Genomic DNA, 23,675 nt, shown 5'->3' with positions numbered 1-23,675 from the left:
TTTTTTCCTGGATCAGTTTTAAAAAATCATGTTTATTAGTATTTTTCTAAGAACCTAAAAAGAGCAAATTTTTATCTTTGTGGAAACTCTTGTTTCCATTCTTTCATTTTTTAATTTTGAGTCAGAGTCTTACTCTGTCACCCAAGCTGGAGTGCAGTGACATGATCACAACTCACCACAGCCTGGACCTCCTCGACTCAGGTGATCTTCCCACCTCAGCCTCTCAAGTAATGTGCCACCATGCCTGGCTAATATATTTAATTTTTGTAGAGATGAGTTCTCTCTATGTTGTCCAGGCTGATCTCAACTCCTGGGCTCAAGCAATCCTCCTGCCTCAGCCTCCCAAAGTGCTTGGTTTACACGTGTGAGCCACCATACCCAGTCTCATTTCTGTTTTTATTTAATTTTTTTCTTTCCCTTTTCCCCCCAAATCTATCCTTCTACCTCAGCCTCCCAAGTAGCTGGGACTACAGGAACATGCCACCACGCCCAGGTTTTTTTTAGAAAGCAAGGTCTTGGTATGTTACCCAGGCTGATATCAAACTCCTGGGCTCAAGCGATCCTCCTGCCTCAGCCTACCAGAGTGTTGGGATTACAGGTGTGAGCCACTACACCTAGCAGGACTATCGATATATATTGCCAAATCAATTTACTGTCCTCAACTGTTTGAATATTTCCAAAGACTTAATGTTTTTTTCTTACACTAAGAACATCGTTTTGTTCTTCTTATGAAAGTACGACTTCTCCCCAAGGATATGATAACTTACCCAATTTTGGCATCACAGACATTAAATCTGAGAGAGCAGTGTCTAAACATTGAAATTCTTGAATTCTTTTGTTTCGAATGTGACTTGAAACACTGTCATTACCCCAGACAGCCATAGTTTGTTCTATCTGTTTTCACTTTGTTGCCTGTGAAACCTTATGTTAGTATCAAGCTTCACGAAGGCAGTGTTTCAGCTCTTATCATTATTTAATGTCATTTCCCATTATGATCTCTGACAGTCTCTGAATCTAGCTTAAATGTCTCCCCCTCCACCATTTCCGCTAATGATTACATTATCTAATTGCATTCAAAATAACTCATCCTGCTTTTTCAAGCAACCAGCACACAACACTTGGAATGATAAGCTTGTGCCTGCAAAGACATTGTAACCACAGAGTGGACTTCTTTAAGGTGTGTTTGAGGCTGGGTGTGGTGGCTCTTGCCTGTATGTAATCCCAGCACTTTGGGAGGCTGAGCCTGGAGGATCACTTGAGCCCAGGAGTTCAAGACTAGCTGAGGCAACATAGCATGACCTTGTCTCTGCCAAAAAAAAAAAAAAACTTAGCCAGGCATGGTGGCTGTAGTCTTAGCTACTCGGGAGGCTGAGATGGGAGGATCGCCTGGGCCCGGAAGTCTAGACTGCGGTGAGCCATGATCATGCCACTGCACTCCACCCTGGGCAACAGAGCAAGACTTCGACTCAAAAATAAAATATAAAAAATAAGATGTACTGGGTGCTGGATTATATAATTGCTGTGAGATACAAGAATGCATGTATTTTCTAAACAGTGTCGGATGTGGGTATGAGGCTGAGTTTTCTTCTCTTTTTGAAGAGTTAAAAATGACCCACATGTGACTTAAAGGCACATTTTAATAAGATCTGTGTTCAAGTCTCCTAACTGATCCACGTCTACCCTAGGACATCGGGAAACTTTGGCTTTGTATCAGATGTTTAGTAATTCCCTTACAAAAGGCTCCCCGTTTAGCTAAAAGTAAGTTTGTGTTTATTAAATAGACACAGAAAAAAAACTGGCAATGCCATCTCCGGGCAAGATGTTTGGATGTCATGAGGATGCTGTGTCCTTAGCGGAACAGCGAAGAAAGGGAATGAGCTTAGTTGAATGAGGTTTTTGGCCGCAAAAATTCAAGGAAATATGCATCTCTTCCCCTCTACCAAGATGCACCCCTCATAGAGTTTTGATTTGAAGACTTCAAAGGCGCTTGAGGGGATTGGAATTAGTTCATCTGGGTTTGTAAAAGAACCAATGTATGCTGCAACTTGTGACCCCTGTGTGTAAGTTGAAGGTAAAAACAAGTTCCAACCAGCCCCTCCTTCCTTTAACGAGCCGGACTAGATAGGCTTACTGTCTGCTTTGTAATGGTATTGCGACATCAAGGGACTGCAAGGAACATGGGAAAGTTACACCATGTGTGTCTTACTCAAATATAAGATTCTCTTGCTTAAAAAAAAGTTCAGGCATGGTGGCTCACGCCTGTAATCCCAGCACTTTGGGAGGCCGAGGCAGGAGGATTGCTTGAACCCAGGAGTTTGAGATCAGCCAGGGCAACTTGGCGAGACCTCGTCTCTACAATAAATAAAAAAATTAGCTGGCTGTGGTGGTCCATCCCTGTGGTTCCAGCTACTTGGAAGACTGAGGCAGAAGGATTGCCTGAGCCCAGGAGGCCAAGGCTGCCGGGATCGTGCCACTGCACTCCAGCCTGGGAAACAGAGTGAGACCCCAATTCAAAAAAATTAGGACACTGAGATAACACCAAAGTTTGTTTTTTGTCATTTTCTGGAGAAACGATTATACCTAACCCCTTGATATGTACCCTTCTGGGCCTTTGTTTTGTTTTGTTGTTTGTTTGTTTGTTTGTTTGTTTTTTGAGTTGCAGTCTTACTGTCGCCCAGACTAGAGTGTAGTGGCTGCTCCCAGCCACCGCAGCCTCGACCTGCTAGGCTCCGGCGATTCTTCTGCCTCAGCCTTCCAAGTAGCTGGAACTACAGGCACGTGCTACCATGCCCGGCTAATTTTTTGATTTATTGTGGAGATGAAGTCTCGTCAAGTTGCCCAGGTGGGTCTCGAACCCGGGGGCTCAGGCAATCCACTCACCTCAGCCTCCCATGGTGCAGGATTACAGGCTTGTTTTGTTGTTTTTGAATCAGAGTCTCACTCTGTTGCCCAGGCTGGAGTGCAGTGTGTGATCATAGCTTACTGCATCCTCGACTTCCCGGGCTCAGGTGATCTTCCTATCTCAGCTTCCCTAGTAGCTGTGACCACAGGCTAATTTAAAAAAAATTTTTTTTGTAGAGACAGGGTCCAGCTATGTTTCCCAGGCTGGTCTTGAACACCTAGGCTCAGGTGATCCTCCTGCCTCAGCCTCCCAAAGTGCTGGGATTACTGGCGTGAGCCACTGGCCTTGGGGAGAACCTTTTAAAATAGGTTTTTATCGAAGTATGGTATACATGCAGTGAAGTGGCAACAGCTTAAGTGGATAGTTAGTTCATCTGAGTTTGTAAAAGAACCAATGTATGCTGCAACTTATATATGAAATCATGTAGCAACCAAGATGGGGAGCCCAGCAAGTTCCCTGGAACATTCTCCCTGCCCCAACAGTAACTGTTGTTCTGACCATTAATGCAGCAATATATATTATTCATATGTTTTACCTGGGTCTGTACTTCATATAGATTGTGCAGTACATATTCTTTTGTGTCTGGCTTTTTTCATTTAACATCATATTTGTGAGATTAATATTTTTGTTGCATATGGTAGTTTTTGTGTTGTCGAGTTTTTTTTTTTCTTTGACGTGGAGTCTCACTCTGTTGCCCAGCCTGGAGTGCAATGGCATGCTCACTGCCATCGCAGCCTCGACTGGCTGGGCTCAGGCAATCCTTCTGCCTCAGCCTTCCAAGTAGCTGGAACCACAGGCGTACACCACCACACCCAGCTAACTCTTTTGATTTATTGCAGAGATGAAGTCCTGCTGGTCTTGAACCCATGGGCTCAGGCAATCCTCTCACCTCGGCCTCCCAAAGTGCTGGGATTATAGGTGTGAGCCACCATACCCGCCTAATATTATCCTTTTTTTTGTTTGTTTGTTTGAGTTGGAATCTCACTCAGTCGCCCAGACTGGAGTGCAGTGGCTGCTCCCGGCCACCGCAGCCTCGACTTGCTGGGCTCCGGTGATCCTTCTGCCTCAGCCTTCCAAGCAGCTGGAACTACAGGCATGTGCTACCACGCCTGGCTAATTTTTTTTATTTTTATTGTAGAGATGAGGTCTCGCCAAGTTGCCCAGGTGAGTCTCGAACCCGCAGGCTCAGGCAATTCACTCACCTCGGCCTCCCAAGGTGTGGGATTACAGGCTGAGCCACCAAGCCCGGCCTGGTGTTGTCCATTTTTAATTGTCATGTGCCATTTCATTGTGTGGATATACTATAATTTATTTGCCCATTCTCATATTGATGGACATTTGAGTTGTTTCTTGTTTGGGGCTATTCATAGTAAAGCTACTAGGGTCTTGGCATAGTGGTTTATGCCTGTAATCCTAGCATTTTGGGAGGATTGCTTGAGACCAGGAGTTTTAGACCAGCCTGGGAAACAGTGAGACCCTGTCACTATGAAAAAATTTGTTTTCAAATAAAGTAGCCAGGCATGACATGGTGGTGTGCAGCTAAGATTCCCAGCCACTTGGGAGACTGAGACGAGAGGATTGCTTGAGCTCAGAAATTTGAGGTTAAGTGAGCCATGATTACTCCACTGAAGTCTAGCCTGAGCCACAGAGAGAGACATTGTCTCTTAAAAAAAAAAAAGAAACTACTGTGAAAATTCTTAAACATGTCTCTTGGTGGACATAGTCTTGTTTTTCTTGGGTGTATACCTGGGCATATAATTATTGCTGGGTCATAGGTATATGTTTAGCTTGGGGAGATGCTGTTGAAAAACTTGACAAAGTTAGCCAGGCATGGTGGCTCGCACCTGTAATCTCAGCACTTTGGGAGGCGGAGGTGAGAGGATTGCCTGAGTCCAGGGGTTCAAGACCAGCCTGGGCAACTTGGCAGGACCTCACCTCTATGATAAATCAAAAACATTAGTTGAGCGTGGTAGCACACGCCTGTGGTTCCAGCTACCCCGGAGACTGAGACAGAAGAATCACCTGAGCCCAGCAGGTTGAGGCTGCAGTGGCCATCAGCGTGCTACTGCACTCCAGCCTGGGCCACAGAATGAGACTCCCACTCAGAAAAAAAAGAGAGACAGAGAAGTTTGACAAAGTGGGTGTACCAACTGAAGCTGTCTTTGGCAGTTTCTCCCTCCCTCACCCACATTTGGTATTGTCTTTTTTACTTTATCTTTTTTTGACGGGTGTGGAATTTTTGTGGTGGTTTTAATTTGCATTTCTTTTTTGTGGATGTTGAGTGTCTTTCATAAGCCATTAGCTGCCATTTGAATAGCCTCTGAAACTGTGATCGGTGCTATTAAAATATTGTTGTACAGCTGAGGGCTGGGTGCAGTGGCTCATGCCTGTAATCCTAGCACTTTGGGAGGCTAAGGCAGGGGAATTGCTTGAACCCAGGAGTGAGACCACTCTGGGCAACATAGCAAGACCCTGTCTATACAAAGTAAATAAATAAATAAATAAGCCGGGTGGGTTGGCGCTTGCCTGTCGTCCCAGCCACTCAGGAGGCCGAGGTGGGCGAATCGCCTGAACCCAGGAGGTTAAGGCTGTGGTGTGTCGTGCTTGTGCCACTGCACTCCTGCCTGGGTGACAGCACAATGCCTCCACTCAACAAACAAGCAAACATTGTTGTACAACTGGAAAAGGCCTAGACAACCCGAATGTGACAGTTTCCAAGTCACAGGCGCGGAAGGATCACGCCTGGGGGCTGTGGACAGCCTGGCTTCTCAGCAGCCCCATCTGTCAGAAGACCAGTGCCATCGGAACTGTCACCTTGAACAGTCAGACTCTCCAAGTGTTCTTGATCATTTTTTGCTGTCTTAGAGTATAGTTTCAGAGAAGTGAGCAGGAGACGTTTTTTTGAGTTGGGATCTCACTCAGTCCCCCAGGCTGCACTGCAAGTGGCTCGATTGTGGCTCACCACAACTGTGGCCTCCTGGGCTCAAGCAATCCTTCCGCCTCAGCATCCCAAGAGCTTGGGACCACAGGTGCACGCCATGATGCCTGGCTAATTTGTTGACTTTTTGTAGAGACGAGTTCTCGCCCTGCTGCCTAGGCTGGTCACGAACTCCTGGGCTTAAACGATCCTCCTGCCTCAGCCTCCCAAAGTGCTGGGATCACAGGTGTGAGCCACCATACCCAGCCTGAGACTATTTTTTAATAGATTTGACAGTTTAAGTTTTCTGTAGTTTAGAAATTGTTTTTGAAGATAAGGATCAGAATTCTAAGTAGCCATTAATTCCTTTTGTAAATATGTTTCTAGCTTTTTTTTTTTTTTTTTGGCTTGTGGTTTGCTTCTTCTTGGTAGAGCCTTTTATCCAAGTAGATTCTGAATTTGTCTATTTCTGTTTTCACATAGCCTTCAAAATGAGTTACCCCAAACTGTTTTTAATTTTTTTTTTTTTTCCCAGGTGGAGTCTCACTCTGTCTCCCTGGCTGGAGTGCAATGGCACACTCAGGGCCACCCAGCATCGACCTGCTGGGCCCCGGCGATTCTTCCACCTCAGCCTTTCAAGTAGTTGGAACTACAGGCATATGCTGCCCCACCCAGCTAATTTTTAATTTATGGTAGAGACGAGGTCTCACCAAGTGGTCCGGGCTGGTCTCGAACCTACAGGTTCAGGCAATCCACTCACCCTGGCCTCCCAAAGTACTGGGATTACAGGCTAAGCCACCAAGCCTGGCCTGTTTTTAGTTTAAAGGAATTCTAATGGAGTCAATGACTTTATGGTGTTATCCTCTTTTTTAAAAATATAACTGGGGGTTGGAATTTCTGAGTTGTCAAGTGTTCGCATTCATTAATTAATTCCCTCACCCTCTGTTCATTGACTGTCTGCTGGTGAGGTGTGGGGGTGGCATGGATACCAATACATAATCACACAGTCCTTGACTCTGAGGAGCTGGCCTTTTGTTTTCTTCCTAATACTTTATGTTGTCAATTTCCCCTTTTGCCCCCTAAGTAACTTTTTTTTTTTTTTTGAGTTGGAGTCTCACTCTGTCTCCTAGGCCAGAGTGCAGTGTCATGATCTCAACCTCCTGGGCTCAGGCAATCCTCCCACCTCAGCCTTCCAAGTAGCTGAGACTTCAGGTGTGCACCACCGCACCCAGCTAATTTTTTGTAGAGTCAGAGTCTTGCTATGTTGTCCCGGCTGGTCTCCTCCTGGGCTCAAGTACTCCTCCCACCTCAGCCTCCCAAAGTGCTGGGATGACAGACATGAGCCACCGTGCCTGGCCCCAAACCACTCTTGAATGGCATTTTGGTAACAAAGACTTTAAAATCAGGGTTTGTCTGTCACTCTGCTTTGGAATAATACCACGCCAGACAGACTTGGATCAGAAGCCGGACCTAGCCTTTGTGTTCTGATAACTCTGCTGTTGGTTGAGTGTAATATTGGAATGAAAAAGGAAAAGGTTATCAAAATGAATGGAATGTGAACTAATATTTCTGAACAGAGAGAGTAGTGTTTTCTGGATACATGCACTGAACTGAGTTCATCCATGTCCAGCAATGAATAATTCCTTCTCTAATTCATGCTTGCCTTGTGACCACTGCCTCTTACATAATTCCTAAATGCAAAATAGGATATTGTTCAACAGAAACTACAGTTAGTGGTTACACACAGCTGCAGAAATTGTTAGTGGAGCTCAAGTTATGTTTTTTAAACTCTAGCAGCAATTTCTTTTCTAATAGGTCTCGTTCCTTTTAACATGTGTGATTCTTTCACGTATAGTCTTCATTAATTAATGAGCTGTCATTTACCACGAAGAGTTAACAGTGTCTCTCTATCTCTTCATTCAGATTCATTGCAATTCTGAGTGTTGACCAGCCAGAAGGGTTCTCTGTACAATGTGAGGGGTTTCCTTATTTCTGGCTTAATTATGAGTTTTTATTATGTAACCCAATTTGAGACCCAGCACAGTGGCTCATAACTTGTAAACCCAGAACTTTGGGAGGCCGAGGCAGGAGGATCGCGTAAGCCCGGGAGTTTGAAACCAGCCTGGCCAACATAGCAAGACCTTGTTTTTATATTGTTAAAAAATTTAAAGGCTGGGCTCGGTGGCTCAACCTGTCATCCCAGGATTGCCTGAGCCGCGGGTTCGAGACCAGCCTGGGCAACCTGGTGAGACTTCGTCTCTACAATAAATCACAAAAACTAGCTGGACGTGGTGGTGTGCATCTGTAGTTCTAGCTACTTGGAAGACTGAGGCGGAAGGATCACCTGAGCCCAGCAGGTCGAGGCTGCTGGTGGCCGTGAGCGTGCTACTGTGCTCCAGCCTGGGCGACAGAGTGAGACTCCAACTCAAAAAAACAAACAAACAAATTTGAGGAAATGTTTAGAGAGAAAAGTAAAATTATAGTAAGGAATCTATGCCAATTTTAAGAGAGAAGACATTTACTTTGAATGATTATCAGTCTGATACTTATCTCAAGAAAATGAATGAAATTTAGTAGTTTAGGACGTTTTTCTTCATTTGGAATCAGGGTTGCCAGCGCAGTGAATGCCCAGCCCACAGGCAGGATGGAGTTGGTTCTCTTCTAAGTGAAGCCAGCTGAGTAGCAGAGTGTTAAATTTTTTTACCATTTGGGGAAACAGTCTTTAGCAAGATGACCACATTAGTTATTGGACGTATAAGGACTTGTAGTATTAAAGTTTTGTCTGCCGTGGCTCTGACTATTGGGTTGATATCTTTATTGAACACGTTAATGTCTTCAGTGCCTCCCTCAGATTTCTGTTTCCCATAAAATGCCTGACTGTAGTTATCTGAAGGAATTGTTCCCTGTAACAATTTAGAAAACAATTTAAAAAAAAAAAAAAAAAAAAAAGAGGAAGTGGTTAGTATGAATGCAGGAAATACTTTTTGCAACTCCAGCTTAATCTTTTAGGCTTAAAAAGTTTACAATGCTTTTTTATTTAAAACAGGAGAACTATAGAGAGTTTTGAAAGCATTATCAAAAATGGACATTGTTGCTATAACTGTTGTTTTATAAGTGGATCAATGTTTTCAAATCAAAGATTCTAGAGGAAACACTTTTGTTATTCTCTTGCTTATCTGGGGGGTTTATATTTACTCTGGAAAGTCACTAACAAGCCTGTAAGTTAATGTGCACATAGCAATAGAGTAAGATGATAGGTCATTCTCGAACTCTGGCCTCAAGTGGTCCTCCTGACTCAGCCTCCTAAAGTGCGGGGCTTGCAGGCGTGAGCCACGGGGCCTGGTCATTCTCATCATCTAGATCTGAAGGCAGAAATGAAGAAATGAGTTCCTGAGATATGTTTGTATTTATGTGAGTGTGCTTCGCTTCGATACTCAGTGCTTACTAGGCTCTAAACATCGAACTGTTGTAAAGTCTTTCAGGTGACAAGTCATTTAATAAAGTGTTTGATTTTTGCCGATGCTGAATGCCCTCGTCCATGGCCAAGAGCTCATTCTTCATGTTGATATTACATAGAAGTGGGTTTCCACCTGCTCGTCTTGTCTCTGCCATTTACGGATGGTGGGACAAGAGGCAGCTGACTTGACGCTGAGTCTGTTTCCTCTTCTGTTGAAGGATACGGCGACACACCTCAGGGCTGGCTGTCAGGCCTCCGTGGTATGCGAGGCGTGTGAGGTGGGGCCTGTTTTTGGACTGCAGTTAATTGGGCGATGCAGTCCTGCCCCCCCTGTTTTGCGTATTTGTGTCCTTCTCCTTGGATTCCTCCTGCCTCCTCCCTCCTCAGTTCTTCCCACTGGGCCAGGCATGGTGGCTCACGTCTGTGATCGCAACACTTTGAGAGGCCCAGGCAGCAGGAGGACTGCTTAAACCTAGGAGTTTGACCAATGTGGCAGTATAGCGAGACCTCATCTCTATAAAAAATTAGCCGGATGTGGTGGTGTGTACCTTTCGTCGCAGCAACTTGCGAGGGTGAGGATCACCTGAGCACAGGTGGTCGAGGCTGCAGTGAGCTGTGATCATGCCACTGCACTCCACCCTAATGACAGGGTGAGACCCTGAGTAAACATTAAAAATAGATAAACAAGTTCTTCCCCTTCAACCTACTGTTGATAGATGGGTTTTTTGTTTTGTTTTGTTTTTTAGCATTCTAGGCACTCTGGGCATGTAGAAATTCATCAAAGATACTTATTGGAAGAAGGGTGCATAGCACCAGTGGGATTATAATAGATACCTTTCATGAGGGCCTCAGCAAATAATGACAAGATGGAGAGGCAAGGGAAACTTGTTAGGTGATGAGTAAGATAGAGGGTCATATGCAACTTGCCAAATTGTGTAGTCAAGATAATCAGAACAATTGCAGTTAAAAAATGACTAGTAGCCGGGCTCGGTGGCTCAGCCTGCCATCCCAGCACTTTGGGAGGCCGAGGCGAGTGGATTGCCTGAGCCTGCGGGTTCGAGACCAGCCCAGGAACTTGGCGAGACCTCATCTCTACAATAAATAAATTTTAAAAATTAGCTGGATATGGTAGGACGTGCCTATAGTTCTGGCTACTTGGAAGGCTGAGGTGGAAGGATCTCTAGAGCCCAGCAGGTCGAGGCTGGGGTGGCCATGAGTGTGCCATTGGAACCCAACCTGGGCAAAAGAGTGAGACTCCAACTCAAAAAAAAAAAAGAAGGATTAGTGAGTTCAAGACCAGCCTGGGCAACATAGTGAGACTTCGTCTCTAACAAAAAAACTAGCTGGGCATGGTAGCACACACCTCTACTCCCTACTACTTGGGAGGCTGAGGCAGGAGTATCACTTGAGCCCAGAAGGTCAAGGCTGCAATGAACCAGGATCGTGCTACCACACTCCAGACTGGATGACAGAATAAAGACCCTGTCTCAAAACAATAAAATAAAAGGCTGGGCCCGGTGACTCAAGCCTGTAATCCCAGCACTTTGGGAGGCTGAAGCGAGAGGATTGCCTGAATCCAGGGGTTTGGAACCAGCCTGGGCAACTTGGTGAGACCTTGTCTCTACAATAAATAAACAAATAAAATAAGCCGGGCATGGTGGCGCATGCCTATACTTCCAGCTGCTTGGAAAGAAGGTGGAAGGATCGCCTGAGCTCAGCAGGTTGAAGCTGCAGAGGCTGTGAGCATGCCATTGCGTTCCAGCCTGGGCAGCAGAGTGAGACTCCAGCTCAAAAAAGATAAAAAAGAATTCTAGGCAATTATTTTCTCTAAACACTCTGAAAACATCATTTCATTGTCTTTCGTTGTCAGCTGCTCCTCTTGGGTTGTTGACTTTCTATTTAATTGCGTTTCTTTGTAGACACTTGATTTTTTTTTCCTGGTTATTAAGACCTTATGTTTGCCTTTGGTGTTCTATGGCATCATTGTGCGGGCTTTTTATTTTTCATTTTTTTCTGCTTGGGATTCCTGGAGGACTTGTTCCTTTTATAAAAACTCTCAAGTATTAACTCTTCAAATACTACATTGTTATTAATATTGTTGGCTCTGGAACTCATATTAGATGTGTGAAACTTCTCATTCTAGTCCAGGCATGGTGGCTCATACCTATAATCTCAGCTCTTTGAGAGGTGGAGGGAGAATCACTTGATCCCAGAAGTTCAAGACCAACCTGGGCAACATAGCAAGACCTCATCTCTACAAAAGAATAGAAAAATCTGCCAGGCATGGTGGCACACGTCTGTAGTCCCAGCTACTCGAGAGGCTGAGGCAGAAGAGTGAGTCTCCCATTCAAAAAAAATTTTTTTTAATTAAAAAAAAATACATGAATAAGAAAGTTCTCATTCTGTTCCCTAGGCCTCTTCTTTTTCTTATATGCCATTTCTTTTTTTTATTTTTTTATTTTTTTTTTGAGTCGGTATCTCACTCTGTCTTCCTGGCTGGAGGGCAGTGGCACGCACGTGGCCACTGCAGCCTCAAGCTGCTGGGCTCAGGTGATCCTTCTGCCTCAGCCTTCCAAATAGCTGGAACTACAGACATGTGCCACCACACTCAGCTAATTTTTTGATTTATTGTAGAGATGAGCTCTCGCCAGGTTGCCCAGGCTAGTTTCAAACCCCTGGGCTCAGGCAATCCTCTCACCTGGGCCTCCCAAGTGCCAGGATTATAGGCACGAACCATGACGCCTAGCCTTATATACCATTGCTTTATCTCCATATGTTACATTTTGTGTTACTTTCTCAGCCACTCCATGAAGTCTCTTCAAGTCATTCTGTTATTTAACTCATCCATTGAGTCTTTAAATTTCAGGCCGGGTGCTGTGGCTCACGCCTATAATCCCAGCATTTTGGGAGGCTGAGGCAAGAGGATTGTCAGAGTCTACAGGTTCAAGATCAGCCTGGGCAACATGACTTGACCTCGTCTCTACAATAAATAAAAAATTAGCTGGGCGTGGTGGCATGTGCCTGTTTTTCCGGCTACTTGGAAGACTGAGGCAGAAGGATCACCTAAGCCCTGCAGGTCGAGGCTGTGGTGGCCATAATCATGCCCCTGCACTCCAGCCTGAGTGACAGAGTGAGACTCTGACTCAAAAATAAATATTAAATAAATAAATGCATTGCAATGGCTACCTTTTTCATTTCTGCAGTTCCATTGGATTCTTTCGCAGATGTACCTGATTGTTATTGGTAGCATCTTACTCTGTTTTTGTGATTCCGATTGCCTCTTTTATCTCCTTAGTCTGTTTGCATGTTCTTGCTTTATATTTTCTTTCATGTGGCTCTTTTAGTTCAGGTTCTTGGGGTGGTAATTTTCCTATGTAGCATTGGTTCTCGTGGTGGTGTCATTCCTTGTGCATTTATATTACTATCTGTTTGTATGAGCGTGACTTCAGCAGAGATTGTGTTTTTCCCTGGCAGTCCTATAAAAGCAGGATTGTGTAGGTCTCCCCCCAGCAAGGTTTCATAGTGTTTCTGCCAGGCAACCTGGAAGCAATTTTTATGTTAATCTCTTGGCTCGGGGATTCTTGCACCATCTGTACTCACGAGAGCTCGCTGTGTTGTTTTTCTGAGAAGGCTCATCCCCCTCTACTCCTAGCATGAGCCCTGAGCAAGCTTCCTTGTCATCTTCTGTGATCTCGAGAATTCTTGTTAGGCACTGCCCAGCTTAAGGAAAGCAGATGGAAATCCCACTGAGGATAAAATGAAGGAAAGACCTGTAGTTCTACATCTTGATCTCACCGATAGGATATGACTAAATACACAAAATTTGAAATTTTGACATTCTTGATTAAGCATCTGTTGTGACTTGGAGACTAAGGATTGACAGCTGCTGACCTACCCAAACCCTCAGATTTCTTCAGACGTGAAAGTGTGGGCTGGGCACGATGGCTCACGCCTGTCATCCCAGCACTTTGGGAGGCCAAGGCAAGAGAATCACTTGAATCCAGGAGTTTGAGACTAGCCTGGGCAACTTAGTGAGATGTGGTCTCTACAAAAAAATTTAAAATTTAGCTGTGTGTGATGGTGGGTGCCTACAGTCCTAGCTACTCGGGATACTGAGGTCCTGAGGTCGTGAGCTGTGATCATGCCACTGCACTCCAGCCTGGGTGACAGAGTGAGACCCCCAACCCAAAAAAAAGAAAAGAATTTTATTTCTTTCCCTGGGTTGTGTAACATGGCTAATTTTTTTTTACTGTCTTAAGGAACATATCTTTTCTCTAACTGCATTTACAAAGCATGTTAAGTATTTCTGTTCTTCATTATAACTGACAACTGAGAACAATTTTATTATTATATGGACATTAACATTTAGCCAGAAACCAGGCTGTGTATATATGAAGCTTGTAAGTGTCACATTCTGGGGTGAGGTTATTTGTTAAGGCGAGAAGGATACGGGAAAGTCAGCTTCAAACCATCCATGATGAAAAGCTCACGTTTCCTGCCGATGGCCATGCGTTAGGAACCGAGGGTCGGGTGAGGGGAATGTCTGGTAAACCATGATTTACATCTTTCCAAGATCTCGGAGCTCATGCTGAATTTGTGTCCACCAGTCTACCATGGAGCTTTGCCAACATCAAGATGAATGAGATAGGCCTTGGCTTCTTCTCATTACCAGGAATTTTCACTCACCTTGAGTAAATAGATATGTCGAATTCTGCTTTTCTTTTTTAAATTTTTTTTCCTTTAAAAAAAAATAAACAGAGCCGAGTTCTCACTGAGTTGCTCAGGCAATCCTCCTGCCTTGGCCTCCCAAAGTGCTGGGATTGTAGGCGCGAGTCACCACACCCAGCCCAAATTCTACTTTTCAAATAAAGCATCCAGGTGATGGGAACAGAAGACCTTTTCTTGAAACTGTTGAGCAAGTGATTGAGATGCTGGTCCCATTTGCCATCTCTTTCCATTCTCTCCAGTTTCAGTGACCCTACACCTACAGAACTAGGGCTAGGAAGTCGTAAGCCTATTGAAAAAAAGAAAAGAAAAAGTCAGGAAATTGCTGTAATAGTTCAGGCATATTTCTTCGGTTAACTCTTTTTGAAGTTTTTCTCTGTTTTGTGTTTCAGCTGCCCTTATAAATTTATCAAAGACAGACTCATTGTTTTGGCAAGCTCCTGGCCTGGAGTCTCCAACAAAAACTCCCAGCACTCTGTCTGAATAGGAGTTCTTAAATGTATTCTTAGTCTTGAACTTGAAAATGTATTCTAGATGCAACAGTTTGCAGAGAAATTTCAACAATACTCTTTATCATACAACAACACTGGCTCAGACAAAGAGCTTTTCATCCCTTCCTTTGTTCGTTTCCCTCCTCCCACTCCAGTAGCTTTTCAGAGCTTTTCTTCTTCTTTTTCCTTTCTACTGGACCTCAAAGACAAACTGTACCTCTCTCACTGTTTCTGGAATTCAGCCTTAGAATTTGTCTCTTTTACTAATCTTTTTGGCAAAAGAAATTATTCCTTAGCCACTCTTTTCAGGAGTGACCGTGATTAGTGTCTCGTTTTTACAATAATGGGATTATACTATACATGTTGTTTTAAAAACTATTTTAAAAATGTAAGTTATGTATAGCTTTTATTTCCTCTTTTTAAAAAAACCATTTAAACCAGGCTCAGTGGCTCAGCCTGTAATCCCGCACCTTTGGGAGGCTGAGGTGAGTGGATTGCCTGAGCCCACGGGTTCAAGACCCGCCTGGGCAGCGAGACCTCATGTCTACAATAAATAAAAAAATCAGCCGGGCATGGTAGCGCATGCCTGTAATTCCGGCTACTTGGAAGGCTGAGGCGGAAGGATCGCCGGAGCCTAGCAGGCGAGGCTGCGGAGGCCGGGAGCGGCCACTGCACTCCAGTCTGGGCGACAGAGTGAGACTCCATCTCAAAAAAAAAAAAAGAAAGTACCTGTGGTTATTCTGATTTCCACCGAGCACATCTGAAAGTCAGGATCCTATAGTGGTCATCAGGAGGTGAGATGTGCAGGAACTTTTACCTCTTAAACCATACATTTCTGTACATTTGATTTATTTGCAGCAGTCAGACTTTTGTAATCGGGAGAAAAAAAGAAAAGATGGAAAAAGGCTGCCAGGTAACTCAGGTTGTTAAATTAATAAATTTCATTTCTCTGCAGTATCGAGTGAGCGGCTCAGGCAGTTTGAGGACGGAAGGGAAGCAGGGACTTGTGCTGGGCTGGATTCTTGCGGTGTCCTCAGTGCTGGGTGGCCGCCAGGCCCATCTGCCAGCCAAGTGGAGCTGCGGCAGGGTGCTGGTTATGGGGTATAATTATGGGCATCCTATGTGTGTACAAAATAGGACATTTGAAGAAGAAAGAATGGAATCTAGATTGAGCCCCCTTTTCCATCTAGCCTAAAATACAATTAGTCTCTTCTTATGATAATGATGACATGAAATATTGAAAGTGCAGCTGTTCCAGAGAACATTTACTATTGTTTGGGCTGCAGTGATGACTGTAAAATATTCCTCATGGCTTTCCCCAAACTTTTCTTATTAAAAGATGGGTATTTATAATTTGTTATATTCTCTTGAGTCGGAGTCTCACTCTGTTGCCCAGGCTGGAGTGCAGTGGCACGAACACAGTTCACCACAACCTCAGCCTTCTGGGCTTATGCGATTCTCCTGCCTCAGCCTCCTGAGTAGCTGGGACTATAGGCATGTGCCACCACACCCAACTCATTTTTAAGTTTTTCTGTAGAGATGAGGTCCTACTATGTTGGTTTTGTTATGTTGCCCAGGCTGGTCGTGAACTCCTGGGCTCAAGCAGTCCGTCCTCCTGCCTTGGCCTCTGCTGGGATTGTAGGCATGAGCCTCCGTGCCTGGCCTGTTGGAGAAAGTCACAAAGGAAAAGTGACTTTCCCAAAGCTCTGAACATGGCTATATTAAGTCATTTATCATTTAAGGAACAGCAACGTATAAAATTCTGAGAGGTCTGAGTTCATGTTCAAAAAATTAATAAATCTTATTATTTACTTATTTGGTCAATACATAAACGGGACCAGTCTGTATTTGCTCATCTTGTTAAAAGGTCAAAAGCTATGGGCAGCCTGAAGAAAAGGTACAAGGGAAGCTGAGCTGGGAGGATTGCCTGAGCCCAGGGGTTCAATATCAGCATGGGCAACATAAAGAAACCTCACCTCTACAAAAAAAAAAAATCTAAAAATTAGCTGGGCATGGTGGTGCATGCCTGTAGTCCCAGCTACTTGAGAGGCTCAAATAAGAGGATCAGCCAGGCTCAGTGGCTCAGCCTGTAATCCCAGCGCTTTGGGAAGCTGAGGTGAGTGGATTGCCTGAGCCCATGGGTTCGAGACTCACCTGGGCAACTTGGCAAGACCTCATCTCTACCATAAATCAAAAATGATCCGGGTATGGTAGCGCGCGCCTGTAGTTCCAGCTACTGGGAAGGCCGAGGAGGAAGGATCGCCGGAGCCCAGCAGGTCGAGGCTGCAGTGGCCAGGAGCAGTCACTGCACTCCAGTCTGGGCGACAGAGTGAGACTCCACCTCAAAAAAAAAAAAGAGGATCACCTGAGCCCAGGGGTAGAGGCTGTAGTGAGCCATGACGGTGCCACTGCACTCCAGCCTGGGTGACAGAGTGAGACCCTGACTCAAAAAAAAAGGCAAAAAGACGAAGTATAATTTGGTAAGCAGAGCTACCTTGTGCCCACATGAAAGGAAGCACGTTTCTTAGTACACCTTGTATTCCTGGTTTATGACAACTAGCAGTGTTATTCTCCTTAATATTTTGAAATAGAGCCGGGCTCGGAGGCTCAGCCTGTAATCCCGCACCTTTGGGAGGCTGAGGTGAGTGGATGGCCTGAGCCTGCGGGTTCGAGACCCGCCTGGGCAACTTGGCGAGACCTCATCTCTACAATAAATCAAAAAATGAGCCAGGCGTGGTAGCACGCGCCTGTAGTTCCAGCTACTCGGAAGGCTGAGGCGGAAGGATCGCCGGAGCCCAGCAGGTCGAGGCTGCGGTGGCCGGGAGCGGCCACTGCATTCCAGTCTGGGTGACAGTGAGACTCCAACTCAAAAAAAAAAAAAAAAAAATTTTTGAAATAGTAAGGAAGGCCAGGCTCAATGGCTCAGCCTGTAATCCCAGCACTTTGGGAGGCAGAGGCAAGTGGATTGCCTGAACCCACGGGTTCAAGACCAGCCTGGGCAACTTGGTAAGACTTCGTCTCTACAATAAACCAAAAATGAGCCAGGCATGGTAGTAAGGAAAAAGCCGTATTGAATTAAACAGGAAGTAGCCACACATTTTGGCCGTGCTAATAATCTAAATGTAGCTAACTAAGTGGACGACGTATTTTTGTCTTTAAACCTGTTAGAATGTTAAAGCACTGGACTGCAGTTCAGTTTCTGAAACATACTTTCTTTATTTAGAAACTGTATCTCTGACTTTTTGGTCAGTACGGCTTTACTTTCATAAGATGTTGAGAAGGGACTGTGTTAAGAATTACCAAGAAGTGAAGTCGTGCGTAAGTGGTCCATGCTTAGGCCTACTTGGATTGATTCAGGGAGATTCCCAAGGGTTTGTCAAAGAAATTCTAAAGTTTAAATTCCATCTTTCTGTTGGACAACAAAAGTGGTCGAGGTCTGATTCAAAGATGTCTGTGACAGCCTCAGGCAACTGTGACCACTCTAGACTTTTAGAATATTCTTTCTAAATTCTGTGACTCTGACTCATTTAAAACATAACGAGACAAAACAGCCCTCTGTACATCTTCCTGCCCTGTGGCACTGTTGCTATAAGATGCAGTGTCTTTTATTCTTAGAATGGGAAATTTAATGGAATCGAAAGGCATAGCTTACGGTCTGGTTTAGAATGGAAATACTGTACCCGCTTGAGATAATAGTTGCTATATTTTTATTTCAGTTATTTATCTATTGCTTTTTTTTCTTTCTTTCTTTCTTTCAGTATTGAAGGGGTACACATAGTTTTTGGTCTAGGCTTTAAGTTTATCCACCACCCCCACCTGTGTACATTGTACAAGATAATAGTTTCTATTTTTAGACTGACTTAAAAAGAGATGGGAAATGGTGAGACTTACATAATTTTCATTTAGCCCTAGATATCAGGAGATACGGTTTTGTAAAATATATAGTTACTTAACCATTACTCCAGATAAGTTTTTGGAAATACTTTTAAAGATATTTCAAAAAATACTTTTGTAATAATGAGTAATTAACTCAAACACTAGTTTTTGGGAAAGCCTCTTAAATTCCATTGTGAAATAAACATAGCAGTGTACAACCAGAAATAGATTTTCCGTAGTGAAACTTGGTTAGAACAATGGTGCATTCCTAGGCCAGAGTCAAAAGTAGATGTTAATTCCAAGCAGCTGGTTACAGGGACTGGGAAAAAGACAGTCCTGTCTTTCTGCTGGCTTCGCAGAATTTGGTGTACCACAGTCTTTTCCTGCCTCTAAGTGTTTTCCTCCTTCTAGTGAGTGAGAGGGAGATTGTAGAAATAGGTAGTCTTTTGCAATCTTCTGTCCAAGAAAAACTCCCAGAAAGACAATGCTGCTTTAATGTGAAAGGGACACACCTTCTGTCTAAAGTATGTTTGTCTGGTTTATTTTCTTCTACTTGGCTGTGTTTCCAGGCTGGATTTTAGACCTGTAATTTCTTTTTTTTTTAGTTGGTCTCTTACTCTGTTGCCCAGGCTGGAGTGCAGTGGCACAGCCACTGCAGCCTCGACCTGCTGGGCTCAGGTGATCCTTTCACTTCAGCCTTCTAAGTACCTGGAACTACAGGCATGTGCCACCAAGCCCGGCTAATTTTTGATTTATTGTAAAGATGAGGTCTTGCCAAGTTGCACAGGCTGGTCTCGAACTCGTGGACTCAGACAATCCTCTCGCCTCCACCTCCCAAAGTGGAGGGATTACAAGTGTGAGCCACCATGCCTGACGGCATGTCATTTCTTGTTCAGCTTCTTCCACAGTTCACATCTAGTGGTCCCTAGTTATGTACAGGTTTATTGCATATAAACTGGGTAAAGGGCATCAAGAAACTATTAGGAGTTAATATGAGGCTGGGCGTGGTGGTTCATGCCTGTAATCCCAGCACTTTTGAGAGGCTGAGGCAAGAGGATTGCTAGAGTCCAGGAGTTTGAGACCAGCTTGGCAACAATAGGGAGACTTCGTCTCTACAAAAAATAAAAAAATCAGCCAGGCATAGTGACATGTGCCTGCAGTCCCAACTAAAACAACAGCAACAAAAAAAAACTATTAGGTGTTAGTATGCTTACAAAAGCAATTATATAGCTAGAGCTATACATCATTAGGTATTCTGGGGGTTGGGGAGAAGAGGGTCACAACCATTTCCAAGCAAATGGTGCTGGGGTAACTCCAGCACCAGCTCTCACAAGTGAACTAGTTCATGGTTGATGTGGATTTATTGTCAGGAAGCTTTGATCTGCTCGTGTAGAGTGAGAGAGAGAGTGTGTGTGTGTGTGTGTGTGTGTGTGTGTGTGTGTACGTACACATACAGACTTTCATATTTCATTTAATGATGACATTCTGCTTTCTGTTTCAGAGCTTAAGCTACATTTAAAAATTCAGTAAGACAGAATCTCCAATAAATAAAAGATCTCTCTGTCTCTCTCTGTCTCTCTCTCTCTCTCTCTCTCTCTCTGTCTCTCTCTCTCTCTCTCTCTGAGTTGATGTCTCACACTGTCACCCAGGCTGGAGTGCAGTGGCACGTTCATGGCTCGCTGCAGCTTCAACCTCCTGGGCTCAGGCAGTCCTCTCGCTTCAACCTCCCAAGTAGCTGGGACTATATGCATGCATGATCACACCCAGCTAATTTTTTGGGTTTCTTGTAGAGATGAAGTTTCATTATATTGCCAAGGCCGGTCTTGAAATTCTGGGCATAAGTGATCCTCCTACCTCGGCCTCCCAAAGTACTGGGATTACAGGCATGAGCCATCATGCCTGGTCCTCTATCTTGTTACTTATGAGTGTTATTTTTGTTTTTGAGTTGGGGTCTCACTCTGTTGCCCAGGCTGGAGTGCAGCAGCATATTCCCGGCTACCGCAGCCTCGACCTGCTGGGCTCCGGTGATCCTTCCGCCTCAGCCTTTCAAGTAGCCAGAACTACAGGCATGCGCTACCACGCCTGGTTAATTTTTTGATTTATTGTAGAGACAAGATCTTGCCAAGTTGCCCGGGCAGGTCTCGAACCTGCGGGCTCAGGCAATCCACTCGCCTCTGCCTCTCAAAGTACTGGGATTACAGGCTGAGCCACCAAGCCCAGCCACTTATGAGTGTTCTTTACAGAAGAAATCAAGAAATCCCCCTTTGGATTTTTGCAAGCCTTTCTAAGGAACATTTATGAGTGCAATAGAGAATGTTTTAGAAATTTGAGGTCTGCACGAGAATTTCTTCTTCTTAAAGATGTTCATAACTAAGTGATCAGTGATGAAACTGTCAGCAGTTGAGGAGTTAATGGGGTTTTTGTGCTGGACAAGTTCGTGGAACAGATGGAATGCACGCAGGCGGGAAGGCTGTTATTTAAACAGAGGAGGGCTACGGTCCGTTGCAAGGGGTTGGGTTTCTGCAAGTAGCCGGGAATTTAATATTTTGGGGACTAGATTCATGCATTTGCTAGTAGATACAGTAAGAAGCGAACACCAATGCATATGGTCAGGAAGGGCATTAGCAGGCCACCAACACAGGAAGAACACTGCAGCTGAGAGAAACCAAGGGTCAATGAGAAGCAGATAAGATGGTTTTGAGATACCTGAAGGCCTTAAGAAGTGGGGAAAAAACCCTTCATAATGAGGAAATTAGTCTGAAATATTGATATTGTTACCTTCATTTGGGAAGTGTTCACGCAGGAATAGGGAAGAAAATAAAGGAAGCAAATGTGAATCGCCGTCTTGGGCTTTCACCCGTATGTATATGAGTAAGATGTGAGAAGTGAAAATCGGTCAAGTCTGCAAGTCATGTAGGCAGGAAACCGATAAAGAAGATGAAAAAAAGCCAATGCTAGGTGTTACCATCAGACAGAAAGTGGAACAGGCGACTTCAGCATTTCTTTATGTTGACATTTGAACATTTCGATGTGCTTCCCCCCCCCACTCTTAGGTCCTCATTTTCTATAACATTAGCTCAGTAAAATCAAACAAAAACAAGCAAGCAAACAAAAGTTGCCATGGTTAAGGGGGGTACCCAAAAAACCCAGAATTATCGTTTGAGGGCGGGCCCTTCCTTGTACAGGCTTCCCCTGCTACGTGAGTGTCTTAGAAACCCATCAGCATCAGTGGACCAGCTAGAGTTGTTGTGAGAGGCTGCGTTCGGCTTCAGGGAATTTTTTGTGAAGATTCTTTCAGTGTGTTGGCCCGTTTCATGATGGGTGATTACGAGTGCACCTGCCCACACCACACTGAGGTGGGTCAGCAGTTTTTGGCCAAAAACGGCGTGATCCCTGCACCCCATTCTTCCCATTCACTTGATGAAAAAAGTCTTCAAAGGAAAACTATGTTACCAATGTGCAAGAGGTGAGCCAAAAAAACGGCAGAAGCACTAAAAGACCTCAAAACTGATGAGTTCAAAACTGTCTTGAGCAGTGGAAAAAGCGTCTTGATAGATATGTTGCATCAAACGGAGAGTATGAAGGTGACTGAAGTTTAAACATGTAAGAATCAATACACAATTTTTTACAAATAAATTCCAGGGTTTTTTGGGTCCCCATGTGTGCTGGAAGACGGCCATTCTCCTGTTGTGCTCTTGGCTCGGTGCAGTGGGTTTGCCAAGTCACCTAAGGACCAAGCCATGTCTGCACCTGGCAGGGGGTGGTTTATTGTCCTGTGTGGGTCTCAGGTTGTGTTAGGGATTCATGGGATCATATTTATCAGAGCACTACTAAGAGTGCTATAAGGATCTGAGGTGGTATTAACACTCTCTTGCGTGCGTGAATGACTTTAGAGTTTACAGGCATTTGTGTTGGAGGCTTAAAATTGACTTGTCCACAATTGCCCACCCTTTTTTGGTAATTTTTTAAGAACATTTAAAAATAAATTTATTTTTTGTAGAGACAGAGTTTCATTATGTTGTCCAGGCTTTCTCACACTCCTGGCCTCAAGCAATCCTCCTGCCTTGGCTTCTCAAAGTGTTGGGATTACTGGCATGAACCACCATGCTTGGCCATAAATTATTGATTTTTTTTAAAGGAGAAAAGCAGTGCAGTGAGACACAAAATAACACCCCCTAAAGACATAAAAAGCACAAACAGGGTGCCATCTTCACTGCTTCTTTAAACCAAAATACCAAAAATACTAAATTCTAAAACTAAACACCTTGGAAAATTCCAGATTGGTGGTTCATATGACGTTTTAATTCATACCCCATTGAGAATTGGATTTAAAAGTTTGTGGGTTTCCCCTCCTTCTAAAAAAAACATTTTGTGTGTGTGTGTGTGTGTTGTATGTATGTATGTGTGAGCAGAGGTTCCGACCAGTGCCATCTGGGTAACATAAATACGTGAATTGGCCCAGCTGCAGACAGCAGGCATGGTGGTGCTTGTGCCTGACCCCAAGACAATAGGGAATGGTGGGGTTTGAGACAAACTAGGATGTACATGCCCTATCTAAGGTAAATTCAAACTCCAAATATTTTTTTAAGCATAGCCCCTGCTCACTGCAATATATGTGAGGTGAGTTTGACCCCTAGGTGTTCTCGTATGTAGTTCCAGGCTTTTACTTATGATATATAAATATATAAACACAGGGATGTTCTCATTTTTGCCCTAAGGCCCGACAACAAGCTCAGATACGTCACCAAATGGCAGAGGACAGCAAAGCAGATTACTCATCAAGTCTCCAGAAATTCAACCATGAGCAGCATGAATATTACCACACCCACATACCCAACATCTTTCAGGTGAGCCATTCAAATCACTCCAATTTCACGTTTCATGTTTTGCTTACCTTAGAACCACACTGTCTCTGAATCACAATTGTGGGGTTTGTACCCTAAGTGTTTCCGTGAGTCAAAATTTCTTTTTTTTTTGAGTTGGAGTCTCACTCCGTCGCCCAGGCTAGAGTACAGTGACACGCTCATGGCTACCCCAGCATCAGCCTGCTGGGCTCAGGCGATCCTTCCACCTCAGCCTTCCAAGGAGCCGGAACAACAGGTGTGCGCTACCATGCCCGGCTAATTTTTATTTTATTGTAGCGACGAGGTCTTGCCTAGTTGTCCGGGCTGGTCTCAAACCCGCGGGCTCAGGCAATCCTCTTGCCTCGGCCTCCCAAAGTGCTGGGATTACAGGCTGAGCCACGGAGCCAGGCTGAGCCATGGAGCCAGGCTGAGCCACGGAGCCCGGCTGACATTTTTTTTAAAG

General features: G+C 44.4%; 1 protein-coding gene across 3 annotated transcripts in view; it reads left to right on the top strand.

Moving 5' to 3' along the window:
- FNBP1 (formin binding protein 1) overlaps positions 1 to 23,675 on the top strand; it is a 112,678-nt gene that overhangs the window by 43,395 nt on the left and 45,608 nt on the right. For all 3 annotated transcript variants that reach the window (XM_008049172.1, XM_021708101.1, XM_008049171.1), the window contains exon 6: positions 23,087 to 23,215. In XM_008049172.1, the coding sequence (XP_008047363.1) occupies positions 23,087 to 23,215 (129 nt within the window). The remainder of the gene's footprint in view (positions 1 to 23,086; positions 23,216 to 23,675) is intronic.

Source organism: Carlito syrichta, unplaced genomic scaffold (genome assembly GCF_000164805.1).
Source record: "Carlito syrichta isolate Samal-C Ts95f unplaced genomic scaffold, Tarsius_syrichta-2.0.1 Scaffold130651, whole genome shotgun sequence".
Classification (NCBI taxonomy): domain Eukaryota; kingdom Metazoa; phylum Chordata; class Mammalia; order Primates; family Tarsiidae; genus Carlito; species Carlito syrichta.
Note: the sequence above shows the minus strand (reverse complement) of the source record. Positions and strands in the feature narration are given on the sequence as shown.